This window comes from Heloderma suspectum, chromosome 3 (genome assembly GCF_057233095.1).
Source record: "Heloderma suspectum isolate Gila_16-S chromosome 3, 16-S_ref, whole genome shotgun sequence".
NCBI classification, from domain to species: Eukaryota; Metazoa; Chordata; class Lepidosauria; order Squamata; family Helodermatidae; genus Heloderma; species Heloderma suspectum.
Window position 1 is genome coordinate 130,926,090 of NC_139460.1, and position 20,021 is coordinate 130,946,110.

At 41.9% G+C, this 20,021-nt stretch overlaps 1 protein-coding gene across 6 annotated transcripts in view; it reads right to left on the reverse strand.

The window, feature by feature from the left end:
• TFDP1 (transcription factor Dp-1) overlaps positions 1–20,014 on the reverse strand; it is a 46,183-nt gene extending 26,169 nt beyond the window's left edge. For 4 of the 6 annotated variants that reach the window (XR_014789217.1, XR_014789216.1, XM_084844563.1 and 1 more), the window contains exons 1-5: positions 19,739–20,014; positions 17,824–17,909; positions 6,824–6,890; positions 2,117–2,223; positions 677–798 (exon numbers count right to left, since the gene is read on the reverse strand). Coding sequence is in view for 4 of the 6 variants with exons in the window: in XM_084844563.1 (XP_084700689.1) it covers positions 677–798; positions 2,117–2,223; positions 6,824–6,890; positions 17,824–17,835 (308 nt within the window). In the remaining 2 variants the exon portion in view is untranslated. Of the gene's footprint in view, positions 1–676; positions 799–2,116; positions 2,224–6,823; positions 6,891–17,823; positions 17,910–18,862 lie in introns of all 6 variants that reach the window. The other 2 variants (XM_084844561.1, XM_084844560.1) reach the window with 2 other exon arrangements.
• Positions 20,015–20,021: the final 7 nt, after the last annotated feature.

The window sequence follows — 20,021 nt, forward strand, 5'->3', positions numbered from 1 at the left end:
TTGAACAGGACAACAGATATCCTGAACCACTAGCTTCATTACAATTTCGACAGGAAACACTGGGTTAGAATTATGTATAAGTTATATTTTGTTATAGTCATGTATGTTTATTATATTGCATTTATATATTTGTGTGAATAGTTTTATTCACTTTTGTTTTTCAGCAATTGCCAAAACCAGGAGTGCAGAATCTCTTTCATGCTGAGGGCCAAATTCCATTTCAGAGAAACTCTCAGGGGCCACACTGGTAGGCAGGACAAAGGCAAAAGAGGTGGGGCCAAAATACCAGCATATTGTATCTTAACGCTTTTACTGTGAGTAACTGAACCTTAGGAGAGGCATTTCAACCTTTTAGAATGGGAAAAAATCACAGAAAAGACAGAAAGATACCAAACAATCACTGGTTGGGGGAAAGGAACTGGGGCTTGGGGAAGGGGCATGGCCATCTGGGGAACCCCCAGTGGGGCAGACTGGGACTCCAGGTGGGCCGGATTTGACCCCTAGGCCTGAGGTTCTGCACCCTTGGCCAAAATAGTTAAGTATTTGATATGAGAGCTAAATTAAACAGCTTTGGTTATCAGAAAGTCAACACAACTTTAACAGGAATAAAGATTTTGAGGCATGTATTCTCAAACATTTCTGTCAGTCTGTGGGAACCTAACTGAATTTTACTCACCCAGCAGACCAAGGTGAGGAATCTGCAGCCTGGTTCTGCGATACATAGTGTGTGTTGGGTGTATGTGGACTTCCTACCAAAATAGTATTGGGGGCTGAAGGTCTCTGAGGTGTACCAATAACCTACAATTAACAGAAAACAGTCCTAATATGATAAAGTGTAACCCATATTATTCCAATTAATTTTCCTATCTTCCTTAATATGAAACCAATTAAGTTCCTTATTTACACTGAAAAATTAATAATACACAGTCACACTTAATGTTTTACCTCCCCTCAAAAGGAATTTCACAAAATTTCAAAACTCTTGACTTCCTACAGAATTCCTCAGGTATTTTCCCTGAAATGCTAAATCCCCTTCAAATCTTGTTTAATTCAAAGTTTGTGGGAGTTTTAGCTATGCTATAAGCTTGCTCTTGGTTTCACAATCAACCTCATCTAGTGGCTCTCTCCTGCACTGCAAGCTGCCATTTTAAGTGCATACTTGTGTTTCATATGCAGATTTCAAAAAATTGTGTAGCACAACCTTATGCACATTTACGCAGGAGTCCCACTGTAATTAAATGGGGCTTACCCCAAGTAAGAATGCATAAGATTGCAGCCTTAATCCACCTAAAATCCTAAAATCTACAAGTTACATATCACCATGAATACAATATCCTTTACTAACATTAAGAACCAAATATAATCCACTGACTGTGGCCCAATTCATACATTACCAAAGAAGCATGGGAGCTCTTCCACCTTAGTCCACTTCCACAGTACTCTAGGTATGCCTGCGTTGCCCTAATATGAGAACAGTGGCCTCATTTGGATGACCTATGTGGTTACTTCTGAAGATGTCACCAGAGCAGCATGGAACTGGACCATGGGGAAACTGTCACACCACAAATGTTAAATTAAACTGAAAGAAAAATAAACATGGCAATACCTACAAATGTTAGTTCAAGTACTGTACAGTCTGAGATCTCATGCTGTTGTTATGTCAGTGTGTACCATGATTTCTCAGACTCAAATACCTGAACTCCAACTAAGCATAGATAAAATAATAAAGAGAAATGTATCTACTCACAGATTGTTTAAATTCACACACACGATATATAATCAGAATTGCAAAGGCACTTTGTAAAGTTATTTTAAAGAGGGGGAAGTGACTTCACACAGTACACTTTTGTTACGCCAAGGTAATTGTGTAGCAAACAATGACACAGTCATATGTGAATTACACACAAAATGATACAAGTATTTATTTTGCCATAATAACATGTGTGCTGGATCTCCAGTTTGTATTATCTTGTTAAAACAAACAGTTACGTGTTCTCTACATGCCTGCATACCTATCTTTTACTATACACAGATTATCTTGGTGTTCAAAACATTATTAGATGCAACAAATACAGTCCATTTGAAGAATTAGTAGGTTTTCTGACAGGCCTCTTACCACTTGTTGCGCAATGTTGACATTAGACTGTCCAAATGTTTTCGGCAGGAGCTGTTTTCCAAGTGTATTTACTGTGGAAGGGTGAACGGCTACTAATGAAACAACACCTAAAATACCCAAATAATCAAAAGTTAGAAAAGGATAATGAATTAGTGATGTGCAATACAGTTGGCATCCAATCCTACCACTGCAGATGCTAAAGATAGCAGCAATTCATCTAATTCTATTGTAAAGTTCAAAGTTTAACATGGTTGAAAGTATTGATAAGGCCAGCAGACATCCTTTTGTTAAGCAAAAACCAGGAGAAGGTATTTGAGATCAAGCTGTAATAAATGCTGTATTTCCATCTCTAAAGGCATAGAAGCCAACATTAAATAAAAGAACTATGCCCAGGTATCATACACCACTCAGACAGCTTAGATGCTGCAACCAAAGTTTATCCTGCAAAACCTTCACACAGCAAATTTCTCTGACATTGCGTCCTAGTTTGCACATAACAGCAATTTCTGGGTGATTTAATCTAGGAAGTGCCAATATCTAGTATGAATGAGCACGCTACTTCCCATGTGCTCATCGCTTTCACTTTCAATTAACAACCCAGGAAAGCCCCATTGCTGGGTTGTTATCATGATGTCCAAACTCGGCAACTCTGAGTTACTTAGGGGTTAAACTCCTCAGACTTAACCCAACAACAAACCACATCTGGGCATTCCTGAGTTGTTAATTCAAAGTGGAAGTGACAAGTACACAAGAGGCACTCACTCACTACTGCTCGGCTTCAACAACCCATGGGATGTTGTTAAGTGTGAACCCAGCCACTGACTTAAATGACCAACAGAAACATCTGCCTTTGCTCAAAAATTAACTCCTAGATAAATCTTTGTCATCAGCCACTATGATGAGAACTTCCATATCTAGCCACTTTTCTATATTGGTGCAGCTCTACACTATCACAACTTTTCAACCCTTTCCACGTTGGACATATTCAGTGCTAAGTGTACATCGGGTTGCAGCCTTATACTTGAATTTATGCATGTGGAAGTTTTAAGTGTTCCATTTCTGTGTAAATACTGCCACCTTGTGGTACAAAATTCTACATAAAATGTTAATTAAATTAAATTCCAGAATGGTAGAAAGTGAAAAAGTAATCTATTCACTTCTCTAGATACAGAAATAGTTGGGGGCGGGGAAGAAGCCAATTACCCAACCACCGTTTTTAATTCTTTGCATGGATGGTGTTATCCATTCACTGCAACACATACTGCACAACTGAAGTACACACAAATCTTACTCCTAACTTAAGTGGACTCTAGAAGATGTAGGACTGATAAGCATGCAGGAATACAGCACCCAGCTAAAGTGATGTAACAACTAAGAAATGCAATATTCTCCATGGAATCAATTTGTTGTTCATAATTAAGCACAGTATAAATGACATTTTTATTTCAACCATGAGCTGTATCATTTAACAAATGAAGCTTCATTATATTTAATAATTCTCTATCCCACGTTTTAATAAGAATTTAAGGCAAAGCATTCAAATATTTGGTAAGAATGTATGTCGAACAGATGCGCCTATTTCTTAGTTTTTTCATTAATGAGCAGAACAATTCCACTGGCATCAATTCTCAGAATCACAGAGAGGCTTCTAACACAACCACTTTCTCAGAATTCAGTTGCGACAGCAAATCTCTCCCAAAGTACAACTTAAAGGGAAGTCATCTGCACAGAAGCACTAAGGAAAACTGGCATCGATAGTAAAATGCAGATACAAGGGCGTACAGCTTCTCAGGGACATTTTGCAGGGTTTTTTTTAATGGTACACTAGAATACTGAATATTGTAAATCCCTTCCAGTCTCAGATACTGCTTGCTAGTTGCTCACTGGAATTGTCACATATCCTTTGCTCATCAAAATCACTCTCTTATTACTTCAACTACCATAGCTTAGTAAACTGAATAAATGGTGCTATGCATTTCTCTGACCTTCACTCTTTACATTGAGAGTTCTAGAAGAAATCAACACATCCCTCCCCCAAACCCCAATACCCAGTTTTGTAAATAAGATCAAAGAGAGCCTGCAAAATGTTTTACTAGAGCTACTAGGGGCTGGCAGAGGAGGAACAGAAAGCTCCATCCCTCCTGCATTTGCATTTCTATGCTGGATATGGAGGACAAGACTTCCCTCCTCTGACACCCCACTTGGTTCCTGGGCTGGGCACAGATGAGGGATAGAGTGCTCCATCCCTCTTAAGCAAGCCAGCTAAATTGCCTGCTCCTCCCTTCCATCCACCTGCATACTTCACTTGCTGATGCTACAGTGCTGACAATGGCCTCTCCGTACACGATACCTGCAAGTCAGAAGTGCTGGGCAATTTAATCTTCCCCAACATTACTGACATGTCAATAACACTGGGAAAATTATATTTTCCAACACTTTTGGCTTCCGGTCATAGGAGTGTGCCAGGCATCAGAGGAGAAAGAGGAGACTTCCCTCCCACTGTTGCAGGAGCAGCAAGCAAGGTAGGCAGACACATGAGAGGGGTAGAGGGAAGGGGTCTAAAGCAGGATGTATAACAGGGGTTGGAGGTAAGGTCATATTCTATCAAAGTCCCAGTGGTATTATCTGGGGTGGAAATGGGTCTAATTTAGGTGGTTCTTAGTATAAATCAAGCTATTTTTTTAGGCTTGGAGAAAATAGTTCAGTTTTTAGAACCCAACTACAAGCCTAATTAGGGGCTCCATCTAGAATTTTATAAGTTTTATATAAATAATACTGTTCCATTAAAATATTTTATAAATGCATTTTTGAGAAACGTGGCTACTGCAGTACATGTGTTGTTACCTATAATGAGCACAATCCAAAAAAAAGTTAAATAGGTTTCAATCCAATTTATTTTAATCAAAGACTTAACACAGATGCTAAATTCTCTCTCAGCGGAATCAATACTTAAAAGTTGTATACTTATGGATAAAATATATCACAACACTCTATTTACTTTGCTGAACATAAAATTTGTACTTCCTTTCCAAAACAAACTCCACTGCATAGATAGCATTATGTGAATAGCGCAAATTTACTTTGAAAATGTGTATATTGCCTTTCATCCAGTGTTTCAAAGCAATTTACAATTCATTAGCATTAGATCAAAACAGCAGTAAAATAACCTAAGAACAATCTAAAAACCAAGCACAGCAGAACAAAACTCAGTAGAAGAGAGCACACCCACGATAATCACAGAAGATTGTGTTGGATGAATTCTGTTCCACTCTGCGACTTTTGATTTGTGGGGTGCCTCAGGACTCAGTGTCACTTCCCATGCTTTTTATATCTAAATGGAATCCCTAGATAATGTTACCAGTACACTGATGACATGCAACTCTACCTCTTTTCCACCTTTCAGGGAGACTGCATGCCCTGTATTAGTGGTCGGATGCTGTTTTGAAATGAAGGGAATTTACTTAATCTGGATTAAATGGAGGCTTTCTGGATTGGGGAAACCAACTGTTCTGGACAGTGGCATCAAGCCAGTCTTGGATGGGATTACATTCCTCTTGAAGGATCAGGTGCACAGTTGGGGGATTCTCTTGGACTCAGCACTATCTGGTAAAACCCAAGTGAAATGCCAGCTGCACCGCTATTTGGAACTATTGGACCTAGTCACAGTAACTCTACCTAGTTATCTCTAAACTGGATTACCGTAATGTGCTTTACATTGTGCTGACTTTGGAGCTAACTCAGAAACTCCAAATATAACAAAATGCATCTGCCAGAATGCTAATGGGAGCCACAAAAGGTGCGCATGTGACACGTCCTTTAAACCAGTTACACTGGTTACCAATTCATTTCTGACCTGATATCAAAGTGTTGGTTTGTATAAAGTTTAAAGTTGTACTTAATGGTTTTAATTGTTGTGAACCTCTCAGAGAGCTTCTGCTATTGGGGAGTATAGAAATGAAATAAATAAAAACCATCTGGGACCAGGTTACTTAACGGACCATCTTCACCCACACAATCCTGCCTCTATACTTAGGTCATATATCTCCTGATTAGAACAATTAGTTTGGTGAGTACAAGGGGCAGGGCTTTCACTGTGGTGGCCCCTCAGTTATGGAAATCTGTTCCTGCTGTTTTACGCCTTAGATCTTCAATGCAGACCTTTGAGAAAGCGTCTCTCTCTCTCTCTCTCACACACACACACACACACTTACTTTTGAGATCTAATCCTGGAAAGGAAGCCAAATGGTTAAAGAGTACATCCAAGTATATAGCCAAATTTCTAAAAAGAAAACCAAAATTCACTCAGATCCAGTTGTAAAGATCAGAGCTGGTGTTGGCATATACATCCTTCAGCAGCTGTCAGGGCCCGCTGCCTGATAACTGCCCTGGGCTCTGCTTAATTTTTTCTCCCGCCCCAGAACACTGAGCAGCACCAGGTGGCTGGATCTAGCCACGCTTCTAATTTTCCACACTATACCCAACCTAGCATTACTCCAGACATGCTGCGGGAAATTAAGAGTAGCTGCCCTGCACTGTTTAGAGCACTGTTACAACAGCCTGGTAAGCCCACCAGGGCCCACTGACAGAGGAGGAAGCCCATGAGAGGACACTTTGCCAAGGGCCCCCACAGACCTGAAGCCACTCCTGGTAAAGATACAGAAGTCTACTTCATTAAACACAAAGTCCGATGACAACAAAAGTTCTTACCTTTTCCTGGACTAAGATTTTGGTCTATAAAAACCTTTAACTCTCCATTAGCTTCAATTAGGCCAGCCTATGAGAAAAGACATGTTTTTATTAAGGTATAAATTACTTTATGGCTAAATTGCATTCCTCGATCAAGTTTTAATGTAGAAAAGTCATTAAAGTAAATGGCTCTACAAGAGGGGTGCACAACCTTTTCGGCCCCAAGGGCTGCATGTGGTGTCAGCTGGGAGCTAACATACTTGCACACACTCACACTGGAGTGTGGGAGGCTCAAAGTTACTGGGACAGGAGGGAGGCTGTTTTGGGTCACTGAGGGAGTGGGAGGCTAAAGCCTCTCTGGCCCTTACCCCGGGAAACCCCAATCAGCAGCGCTGCTTCCCCATTTCCATTAGTGCATGGAACCAGCAATCTGGGCTGCTGGGACAAGCTAAACCTCCTCCCCCTCTTGTGATCCGAGGTAGAAGCGAGCGACAATTCAGCAGCGGTAGCAGAGAGAACATGGGGACCACACAGCCAGCTTAGAGGCCACTTATAGCCCATGGGCTGTGCACACAAGCTCTAAAACTTTTAGCAAGGTCCCATGCATTTAAAGAATTCTTTCTGTTTAAGCAAACTGTCCTTTTGCCACTGTTTACGGAAAACAAGGAAATTTATTTTGAAGCTAGTTATAGGTATTGCCCATTCAAAGATGTATATAATAAAAAATAGGTATGAAGGACCTTCACTAGAGCAGGTTATTTGAACCATTTAGCAAGGGAGAGAGAAAGGAGAATATGTTTATCCACTCCAGCTCCTTCAACATTTTTTTGCTGTCATGAGACAGAAAATCCCAACTGAAAGTACACTTAAGCTTCCTTTCAAAATTATATCCATTCATACTAATAAAAGGTAAAGGTAAAGGTGTCCCCAACCAGTCGTGTCCGACTCTAGGGTGCAGTGCTCATCCCCGTTTCTAAGCCGAAGAGCCAGCGCTGTCCGAAGACCCTTCCGTGGTCATGTAGCCGGCGTGACTGAACACTGAGGTGCAAGGAACGCTGTTACCTTTCCCGCCGAGCCGGTACCTATTTATCTACTTGCAATTTCTTGCTTTCCAACTGCTAGGTTGGCAGAAGCTGGGACTGAAGACGGGAGCTCACTCCGACACACGGCACTCGGGTCTCGAACTGCTAACATGCCGACCTTCCAGTCTGCAGTTCAGTGTCTTAACCACTAAGCCACTGCAGCCCCTTATTCATACTAATAAGAGACTCTAAAATAGGAGACAATGTAACCCAACTGAAAACTAGCACATCTTTTAAATCTAACATGTTTTCTTGCAAAGTCTAAATAATACCAGAAGTCATATAGTTGTTCATGTGCCATCTTCACAAAATCTATATAACAGTATATTAAGTGACAAGCAAGAGATGGTGACAGAACAAGCCTTGCCATACAATCCTGTATATATTTGCTCAGAAGTAAACACAGGCAAGTTAGTCAGGGAAAAGAGCTTCACTTTAACGCACCTGCATCCTGTATGCACACGTCCATGCTGGTTCATACAATTTCCAACTGGGAATTGTACATACATGCATATAAGTCATGTGATCTTAAATATATATAATATATTTATATATAAATATATATATAATATAAAGGAGGAACCTGGGAACTACAGACCAGTCAGTCTGACATCAATCCCTGGGAAAATTCTGGAGCAGATCATAAAGCAATCCATCTGGAAGCACCTTGACAACAATGCCGTGATTACTCGAAGCCAACATGGATTTGTCAAAAACAAGTCCTGCCAGACAAATCTGATCTCATTTTTTGATCAAGTCACCTCCCTTGTAGACCGTGGGAATGCTGTAGACATCATATACCTCGACTTCAGCAAAGCTTTCGACAAAGTGCCCCATGATATCCTGATGAGCAAACTAGCTCAAAGTGGGCTAGATGAAACAACGATCCGGTGGATCCACAGTTGGCTACAGAATCGGACTCAAAGAGTGCTTATCAATGGGACCTTCTCAAGCTGGGGAGAGGTAACGAGTGGGGTACCGCAGGGCTCAGTCCTGGGCCCAGTGCTCTTCAACATTTTTATTAATGACTTGGAGGAGGAGGTGCAGGGAATGCTGATCAAATTTGCAGATAACACAAAATTGGGAGGGATAGCTAATACTTTGGAAGACAGAAACAAAATTCAAAGTGATCTGGATAGACTGGAGTGCTGGGCAGAAAACAACAGAATGGCATTTAATAGGGACAAATGCCAAGTTCTGCACCTAGGAAAAAGAAACCAAATGCACAGTTACAAGATGGGGGATACGTGGCTCAACCACACTACGAGCGAGAAGGATCTTGGAATTGTCGTCGATCACAAGCTGAATATGAGCCAACAATGTGATGTGGCTGCAAAAAAGGCAAATGCTATTTTGGGCTGCATTCATAGAAGCATCGCTTCCAAATCCCGGGAAGTACTAGTTCCCCTCTACTCAGCACTGGTTAGGCCTCATCTGGAGTACTGTGTCCAGTTCTGGGCACCACACTTTAAGAAGGATGCAGACAAGCTGGAGAGGGTTCAAAGGAGGGCAACAAAGATGATCAGGGGACTGGAAACAAAGCCCTATGAAGAGAGACTGAAAGAACTGGGCATGTTTAGCCTTGAGAAGAGAAGACTGAGGGGAGATATGATAGCACTCTTCAAGTACTTGAAAGGTTGTCACAGAGAAGAAGGCCAGGATCTCTTCTTGATCATCCCAGAGTGCAGGACACGGAATAATGGGCTCAAGTTACAGGAAGCCAGATTCCGGCTGAACATCAGGAAAAACTTCCTGAGTGTCAGAGCAATACGGCAATGGAACCAATTACCTGGGGAGGTGGTGGGCTCTCCCACACTGGAGGCCTTTAAGACGAGGCTGGACAGCCATTTGTCAGGGATGCTCTGACTTGGATTCCTGCATTGAGCAGGGGGTTGGACTCGATGGCCTTGTAGGCCCCTTCCAACCCTACTATTCTATGATTCTATGATTCTATCCCTTAGCCTAGGCCACACCTTGCACTTCTAGAGCTCCATCACACATACAGAATTTTCAGCTGGCAATTATGTGACCCAGCCCTTTGTAAGAACAAAAGATGAAATATTCCCATCCATTTTCTCCCAATACAAGGAGTTGTATAGCTGAATATGCTCTGCCCACTGCACTGATTGATACAGCCATTGCAGCCCTCTATCAGCTCTCTACCTCAAAGATCTTATAAGTTTTCTTTTCAACTGATTCGCCCTGGACACAAGGTGAGTGTCACACATGACTGAAATGTTTTAGCCACAACTGGAGTTTTTCAAAGTTTTATCTTCCAACTTAGGGAGGCAAAAAGATTAGACTCTCATCTCAGCTGCACTCCATGATTAGTATAGTTGTCACAAGCCCTTGTGACTGGTAAAGCTATCACAAGACCTCATAGGCATTCAGCCTGGAGGTCAGATCTGGGTTCCACTGCCATAACCAGAGAATTTCACAGCAGGTGCCCTGGAAATCTGAAGTGCACACAGTTGTTTACTAGCTCTTTTACAGGCCTAGCCAGACAGCTTACCGACTCCACACATTGAGTAATACAAGAGCAAAGCAACTAGGAAAGCATCTTTAAGTCAGGAGTGTGTGAACTCACAGGGTTGAATCTTAAGGAAAATGTTAAGGCAAATATCAGATAGAAGCAGATTTTTTTAAAAAAAGAAACCAGCAGCCTATATTTTATAACTCTACGCATACTCTAAATGTGTTTACACTGGAGTTAAAATTAAGGGTAACTTAATAAATAAATTAAAGAGAATAAATTTCTACTTACTGCTTGCATTTTTTAAATCTATCCAATCTGTATCCGGAGCCCAACAGCCATGAATATACAAGACCTGGTCAGGTAGCAAGTAGCAACAAGAACACTCCACTGCCCCCCATTATTCAAAGGGGTTCCTTGGTGAAACACATAATTTTCAGAGTCCTTTATATTAGCACAGAGATTAAAAGTTCACCTGCATTTTCACCGCTGCATTCTGGATCAACTACAGTTTCTGAAGACTCTTCAAAGGTAGCCACATGTAGAGCACATTGCAATAATCCAATCTAGATGTAACTACGGCGTATGCGTCACCACAGAACTTGCCAGGTCGCAGTTGGAACAGCCTAAACTAGACAAGGACACTCCTGCCTACAGCCACCACCTGAGTACTACACATTCAAAACAGGCTGAATTCCTATTCCAGAGTCCATCTGCCTCCTCACCTCTGTCTTGTCTGTCTAAATTTATTTGCCCTCATCCAGCCCAATGCTGCTTCTAGACACACTCAAAACATCAACAGCTTCTCTAGTAGTAGATGAAAAGGAGAAATAGAGCTGCATGTAACCCACATATTGGTAATAACACTCCCCAAAGTCCCAAATGATCTCTTCTAGCAAATACACTAAATACAAAGTAAAAGCAAAACAAAAACAAGGCAGGTAAATACATCAAATACAACTGGTTAAACAAATAGCAACGTATTTACAAAGGCCGTAACAAGTCAGCTTATGGGCTTGCCTGAATATTTGGCTGCTAGCAGAAAGTCAGTAGAGATGTGGCTAGATAGGCTTCCCCTGGTAGCCCTCTCTTGAGTTCCCACCAAACGTGCTACAGATGTGCATGGGACAGAAAAGATCTTAAAACTGAAGCAGACTCGTAAGGGAAAATACCATCTTTCAGATAATCTAGTCCCAAGTCATATAGGGTTTTGTAGGCAATAACAAGCATTTGAATTGTGCCTAGAAACAGACTAATGGACTGGCAACCAGTGAGGCTGTAACATGGTAGTCAACATGCTCCCTATAATAGGCCCCAGTCAGTAATGTGGCTGCAGCATTCCGAACCAGCGGAAGTTTCCAAACATATTTCAAAGGCAGCCCCACATGGAATGTATTACAATCATCCACATGAGATGTAACTAAGGCATGTGTCACTGTAGACAGATCTGACATTTCCAGGAATGAATATAGTTGGTGCACTAGCCTTGGTGTTCCAGGTCACTGCTAAAACCTGGACATCCAGGTTCAGGACTGAATTTTGAGAGTACACCCAAACTGTTCACCTGAGTCTTCAAGGGGAGTACAACCCCATCCAGGACAAGTTAACTGCTATTCCCTAATCTGCCTTTCGATTGACCAGGAGCACCATTGCTTTGTTTTGTTTAAGCTTCAATTTGTACACCCTCATCCAGTCCATTCCTTGACATCAAACACCAATTCAGAGCTTGAACAGTTCCCTTTGATTTAGATGGAAAGGAGAGTGACACTGAACCTAAAACCCTTGGACAACCTCTCCCAGCAGTTTTGTGTAGATAATAAAGAGCATGGGGGACAAGATGAAACCTGAGAGACACCACTGGCCAAGGTGTTGAACAGGAGTCTCCCAGCACCACCTGCTGAAACTGGCCCTCCAAGGAGTTCTGGAGCTCCATCAGGCTTTTCTTGTCTCTCAACTGCTGTCCAGCAACTGCCATTCGATCAGGCTGCAGGAAGGGAAGCAGGGTGACTCAGCTCTGCTGAGAAGCCAGCTCCATCAGGTTCCTCCCTCTATCAATTGTAACGTGGCGGCAGCCATTCCATCAAGCTGCAGCAGAGGGAGATGGGAAGCAGGGCCATCAGCTCATCTAAAAGACCAACAACATTTGACTCCTCCTCTCCTTGAACTTTTTGCATTTCAACTAGTAATTATACAAATGTTGTAACTAAGAAATAGTTTGGTTTTTTTACTCCTCCCTCTCTATCTCTTTTCCTTTTGTGTCCTGTCTTTTAGGTTACAGGTTTAAGGGCAGGCTGCCCTAGTACTGATTTTTGTAAGTTGCTCTGGGAACTTTTTTCTGATGAAGAGCAGGGTAAAAATGCTTTAAATGTATAATAAATAAAATGGTGCCTTCACATCCTATTCCAACCAGGCAGTCCAGTAGGATACCATGGTTAATGGTATTGAAAACCACAGAGGTCCAGCAGAACCAATAGGGACACATTCCCCCCCTTGTCCAATTCCAAATGAAGATCATCCACCAAATACTTTCAAAAAGGCATTTGAACTTCCCTCTCCTCCTGTAAGATAAAGCACCCTCTCCCATCAGACCATAAGCTAAAAACAGGGATATAACTTGTTCTAATAGAGGGAGAAATTGCAGGGACCACATAGGAAGGCGCGCTCAAATGTTTCATGTAGTTTCCTATCACTTGCCCCTCTCTACAACCAGGTGGCACTGAACAGCGTCCTAGGCTAGGGTGCAAGATCTGTATACATGAGAGGGGGTGGGCTCTGCCCCTTGAAGCCATCTAGCTTGCTGAGCTTGGTCCGGGGGACAATCTGTTCCCGGACCAAAAAAGGTTGCCACTCTCTGTCCTAAATTGTTGACATTTTCCTTTAAGAAAGGCAAAGTAACCAGAATTTTTAAAAATTACCTTAACGTAGTTTTAGAAGAATGGTGAAATAGCATGAATATTTTTCATCAAAACAAAGCATCAGAAAGTAGTGCTGAATTCTAGGATCAACTGCCTTATCCCAAATGAACCTAGCAACAAATGCTGATGAATCCCCTCATATCAGTCCAATAAACCACTGTAACAGTACTTATTTACCCATTATTCAGTAGGCAGAGATTGAAAAATTTGAGCCGCTTTAGCATGCAAGAAACACTATAGACAGAATATCCTCTTAAGTATTAAACATCTGAAATAACACCACCTGTACCCAAAAGAATGAGTTCCAATGGAGCCTGTGCTATAATCTACTCTAAATTTTAAGTCATAAGATAGTACATTTTCCCTCATTTATTTTATTAGAAAAAAATCTACATTCTTCAAAAGAATTCAGTGTGGCTAATCACAATAAAAACATTAAAACCCTAAAAACAAGAAAAGAACAGCAGAAGCAAACATCATAACAAATAGTCAGAAAGTGGGGGGCCGAGGAAGGGAAAAGAAAAATCATAACTAGTAGTCAGCCTCTACAAAACGTCTCCCCAAAAAGCCATGTCTTAATCAAATAAGAAGACACACTTGAAGATGGAGCCTTCTATGGGTGGGCTTCTATGTGCAGGGAGTTCCACAACCTACCTGCCTTACTGTCACTAGCTGCCTGAAAAAAGAGCTTTACAATTAAATGTTAATTGACTCGCACAGACCTCTGGGGGGGGGGCGGGGAGAGACAGACTGAATCATCTGATATGCTCACATTTGTAATATCAAAAACTACATTACATATATTTATGTAACACATACACCCCTTTCATAGTTTTCTCCCACCTGAATTCTACCTATCTTGTAAAGCCATTCTATAGCTGTTTTAATCCTATCCTTTCTTAAAATCATGCTCTCATTTCATCGTATGTTGGGAAAGTTAATGTAGTTTGCTTCCTGTAATTCAGAAAGCAAGTTCAGGATTCAGTGCTAAGCTCACTGTGTTGGATGTTAATTCCAGTGCAATAAATGAGATTATATCCAAATAAATGATTATATCCAGTAGATTCCCCTTATGAGTCACATATGCCAGTTAGATATGAAGGCTAATACTCTAGATTTTTTTCAAAAATGCACCATTAAATAAATCACTTTATTGGCCTTTACCGAATGGCGTCTTTCATCTGTGTTCCAACACTAATGAAGAAATGCTCATTGCCCTGCTTTGCTTGGAGCTGGATGCGCGAAACAAAACAAAATGCTCAAGATAACTAAACTACACTGCTTGAAATTCTATGTACCTGACTGTACGTTCAATTAAACTACTTTCCACAGAGGAAATGTCAAAACAAAGTACAGAAAGAAATCATGTTTTTGTTAAGCAACACACACTGTCGGCCACGGATATGCACACTGGTACAGGAATACCAAGATGTCCATTTCCCTATGCCAGCATATAACATGTACCTTACATTTAACATGTATCCTTTGCACATACCGTTTTTGAAATTATGATTTATAATTGTGAGTTGTAAATTGTGATTTATTATACCCTGTTCATGAATTCGTAGTATTTTCAGATTTTGGCTAACTACTTTCTACTAAAGCTAGAATCCTTCCAAGAAATGTGTCCCAAGAAATTATGTATCCATGAGAATAAGAACAAATGCCCATGTGAGCTTTTGACCTACTACTTTTGAAACACAGTGAAAACAATAACTTCCATTGCATAAAATAAAATTCATTCTGTTTGCCACAATAGATCAGATTTCCATCCAGCCATACAGTCAGCATGGAACACTTAGGTCTGGCTGTCATTAGGTGTGCAAACTAGCATGTCTTTGGACATGTATTGTCCCACCATTGTGTGAAATCATGGTTAAGAAGAAATCATGGTTTGTTTTGTGTCTGAACTTAGCAAGTGGTGATTTGCTCAAACCACAGAGTGTTAGTGAGCCAGCATATCAAACCTGAAGGTTTGTTCAGAAATCTGGCATGGAACTCTTAAATCTATTCTCAGCACATAAACTATGGATTGCCATTATGCATTCAGCTGGGCCTTATCTCTGAATCTTTTCATTATTATTTTATAAACAGCATACAGTCCATATTTCTCCATGAGGGGTCAATCTCTCCTTCCACTAAAGAGCTTTATCATTAAAAAGAAGCCTTTTGCTTCAGGTCACATTTATAAAACACCAGATACTCAATGTGATACGTTAAAATCTATCTCCTGGTTTAAGCAACAGAGAATTGCCAACTAGCAAAAACTAGAAGCCTATACATTATATAATTGGTTAGTTCAAATCAATGTGAGTGGGAGGGGGTCAGTCTTCAATTTCACATCTTGGACCTCTTTACCTCCTGAAGGTCGAATTTCCCTTTTATGAAACTCAAAAGGTAAAATAGCCAATATAAAGTCTAGCCTCCCTGGATTACTGTGCTCTGCCAAATTCCTTTCTGTCAATAGTGCACAGTCGTTCCTGTTCCTGGGCCATACTGTGGTTTTACCCTAGTCCTACATTCTCCTTGGCTCTTGGCAAAAGGTTATTTTGTATATAAAAGAGAACCATGGAGAAAAATGTGACTTCTGATATTAAGCATAATTAAGAGTTATACTGAATTTATTATTATGGGGGACCTAGAGGGCCCAGGACAAGTACCCAGGAGATGCCACCCTGTATCTCATCAGATTCATCCACAGAGCCCATATGGGTGATCTTGTGTTCTTATTTTATTACTTCCAACACTGCAGTATGTTCAGTTCTCAATTTGAGTATTTATGACTAACAGACAGCCTGGACATTTACTTCATGTTATCTCATGGAGAAACACCATTTTGCATAGAAACTAACAGCCACTGCTTAGGGAAAGTGGACATTTACAGCCAATCCTATGCATGTTTACTCTTTGTGCACTTTATTCAATGGAACGTACTATCAAATAAGCATGCATGAAAATTGCAGCTTAAGTCTTCAAGTTATCTTGCTCAGTATTCTTTGCATGTATATGGAGACCCAAGCCAGTGATCTCTCATTTGTCTCTGATACAATTTTACAGCGCAGTTGGGCTGTGAGATCCCAACAGCTTTGGATTATGTTCCTAGGTTAGAAAGGCTCTATTTAGTTGCAAACTAATGTGTTTTGTTATAGTAGCAAGTCACTATGGACGCTTGTTCAGGAATAAATTCCAAAGTCAGAAACTTGACTTAAAACTATGATACATTTAAATTGCCTGACTTAATCCACCATGGACCTAAATCAGGCCTGCATAATGTGACCCAGCCTAAACACAGCCCACAGCACCGTTTGTGCTGTTTGAATGGGACTGTAAAAGAGAGTTGCCAGATCACATTGTATGATTGGAGGGGTCTGTTTGGCTTGGTGGGTCACAAGTTCTACAACAATGGGATTACTCATAGTGATTAAACTTCTGCTCGTGTGGAAACTTGTACATTGATTAAACTGAATGAATGTGTCTAGTTCTTAGGGCAATTATAAGAATTGGAGAAGGAAGTAAAGATTCAAGCAACTGGGTTTACAGTTTCATATTAAACAGATGACTATTATGCTTTCAGTGGTGAAGGTATGATTCTGCTAGAACAAGTTTAGGTTAATAGGATAAAGATGTACCTATTATTTCAAGCAGGTACAATGAAAGTAGTGTACTTACTAAAGCAGTCAAAATTTACTATTTTGTACTTAAACAGAGAACACCGAAAAAAGTTTCTTTCACTGCTTATGGCATAAATGTGTGAAACAAAGTCAGTGTCAAACAAAATAATGTGATAGAGAAATGTCTTATCACAGGTTTTCAAGCCTATAACTTTTGATGGTGCAATAATTCTCCTTAAATTGCTTATATGAAAGCAGATCAAAACAAATTTAAGTTATTGGTGGACCTATCCTATGAGCCAGTAGGATAGTGAACAAGCATTCTAAAGCATAGATTTTTTCACTCAAGTTTTGGAAACAACATTCTTTTCAGTTTACAAGTGAAATGGTAAGCAAATTTTTTTACTACCCCTTCATCAGAAGTTGACAAGAGTTCTGGTTGACAAAGTGCCAATTGGCCTTCCCTAATTTAGAATAAAATGTAACTAAAAGTGAGAGCAGAGTATTGTGACCTGTAACATTCCGTTGGCATTTTATTCCAGCTTAGTAGAACAGCATATGTTCATGTTGAGATAATACCACCACTAGCAAATAAAGCATAAGAGTACTGCACAAAGTTGCTGCACTACTCATTATTAAAAGAGATGACGACTCGTCACGTATGACATACTAATGCATTTTAGCCTTAGCAGGAGTAGTGTTACCATATACACTTGGAATATGGTAGTGGTTCCACTGATATGTCTTACTAGTTATGCAGTACAGGATGGAACCACTTGACTCACCTCATGCAAGATGCCATCGCAGCTACCTCTACATGTGCCTACCGCTGTTTAAATGGAGCTACAAAAATATATAGGCTCAATGTGAACTCCTATATTCATTAATATATAGCGCTAGCATATGTATCTGTATAATCATTACTTACAGATATACTTACATCTTTTGCCATGTTACCAAATAGAAGAAATCAATTCTTTATTTGCTTGATCACCAGAGGAAGAACAGAAACAGTAGAACTATATTCTAAAAAAAGAAAAATTAAGAGAACTAAGTTAGCATAGTGAAACATTTTAAAAAAGAGATGTTAGCAACCAGGCGTTTCTTCTCTTTTAGCAACAGGATTGCTAAAATCAAGATCAGTCATCAAGACCAAACTTAAAACTTTCATAAAGCCTTGCAACTGCTCTCTCTCCAGTATGGAAGAGCTCAGACTTCAAAGCATTTGGCTCTTTTCTTCTGGGAAGATAAAGCAAGATGGCCTGAACTGACATAGTACAGGATTTGGGGGCAGGGGGATGGATCCTGGCCAGCTCTTTGCTAGATCACTGAAAACGCATAATTATGCCTCTCACACAAACTAACACACATACACCCCGTCTGAAGCGTGCAAGGGGCCTGAGCCTGACCCATTAACTGCAGTACAGTTGCTAGGCCTCAGGGGCCCAACCCCCTAACACGCTCTTTCCCAATCCTAAACAAAACGCACATTGCCTCTCCCATGCAAACATCCAAGCAGGCCCTAGCCAATTTATATGCTGCTTCCAGGGGGAAAGGGGAGGAAAGCTGGTCCTGAGAGCTCCAGTGAAAACCAAGCAAGCAGCATCTGTGCCTCGGAGAACAACTCCCGCCAGCCCGCGCCTCCTCCACCTTCCCGCCCCCTCTCCAGGGCCTCAGAAGCCCGAGCAGAGCCCTCGAAGTCTAGCCCAGCAGCATAACTGACGCTTGAGAAAGAGACGTGGGCCACCCATGCACCAATCTCACCCTCACTCGTATACCAGCCAACCCGGAGAGGGGGAGGCGAGGCAGAAGAAAGAGAGAAGGGAAAGGAGGAAGATCTCCTCCTCACGTTAAACCGTCCCGCCTAAACGTTTCCCACACCAGCAGCGCCGCCGCCGCCGCCTTTTCCTCCTCTCCCACCTGTCCTCCTCGTCGCTGTCCGCCGTCGCCCCCTCCCATGCCAAAGGCGACTACAGTACCTGAAGAACTAGAGGAGGAGGAGAAAGAGAGAGCAAACTCCATCCCCCACAACACACTCCCGAGCAATCCCCCACCCACAGCGCCGCTCTTGCACGGAGAGAGAGATGCCAACTGCACATGTGCAATGCACGGCCCTCCTCAAAACCCCCTCGGGGGTGGGGAGAAAGAGCAGGGAAGCAACACCATCACTTCTCTGCTCACCTCCAACCCCCGCAAGGCAAAGTAGCTGTTTGCTGGGGGGGCGGGGGGGGGAGAGAGACACCAGTCCTGATAAGAAAAGATGGACTACCCACGAATAATTATAAAGCGGAGAAAATGTAGGCTTTAAAAACAAACAAACCCTTTTACCCCTTGCCAGCGTCCCCCCCCCCCACCTCATTCCTCTTACTTCTTTTGGGCAGAGTCAGGAAAGTGTGGGATTTCCCTACAGCAATGAAGAAGCCAGGGACCTCCACCCTATGTATGCCCTTTTCCTCCTCCTCCTCCCCCGCCCGTCTCTTTCAACTGCTCCTGCAACATTTAAGGCTGCAGTCGAATGCACGCTTACTTGGGAGCAAGCTTCACCGAATTGTGTGACTTTTGCATGCATACTGCCAAGTACGCATGCAAAGAAAAAGGATCGGGCTGCAGGGCGGCAACCCTACACGAGCTTCCCTGAGAGTAAAACACTAAAAATTGGTAGGTCTTACTTCCATCATACTTGGCTTGGATCGAGCTACCGAGCCGCAATCCGATGCACACTTATTTGGAAGTCGGCCCCCCTGAAGTGCGGGAGACTTACTTTCGCGTAAGCACGCATAGGATCCGGTTGCAGACAACCCCTCCTTTGCCTCCTCTCAAAAGCGCCATCATTCCCTGCCCCTGCCAAAGCTAACCCAGCCAAGTCGCGCTCTCCTTCCTGCCTCGCTTCGCGGTCCCCCGTCTCTGAGGAGGCGGGCAGGCTAGTTGCCGGTCCGCCTCGCCGACCGTAGGCTGTCCCTCACACCTGTTCACGCTTCCTCCACGGAAGACGGATAGGGAGGAACGGGGAGCGCCGCTGGCTCCGCTCGCCCTCCCCCTGCGATGCCGCAATTATTGGCTTTTTGGCGGTTGGCAGGAAGAAGGGAAGGGAAAAAAATTGAAACTTACACTTTCGTGCGTCCCTCCGGCGTGACGCTG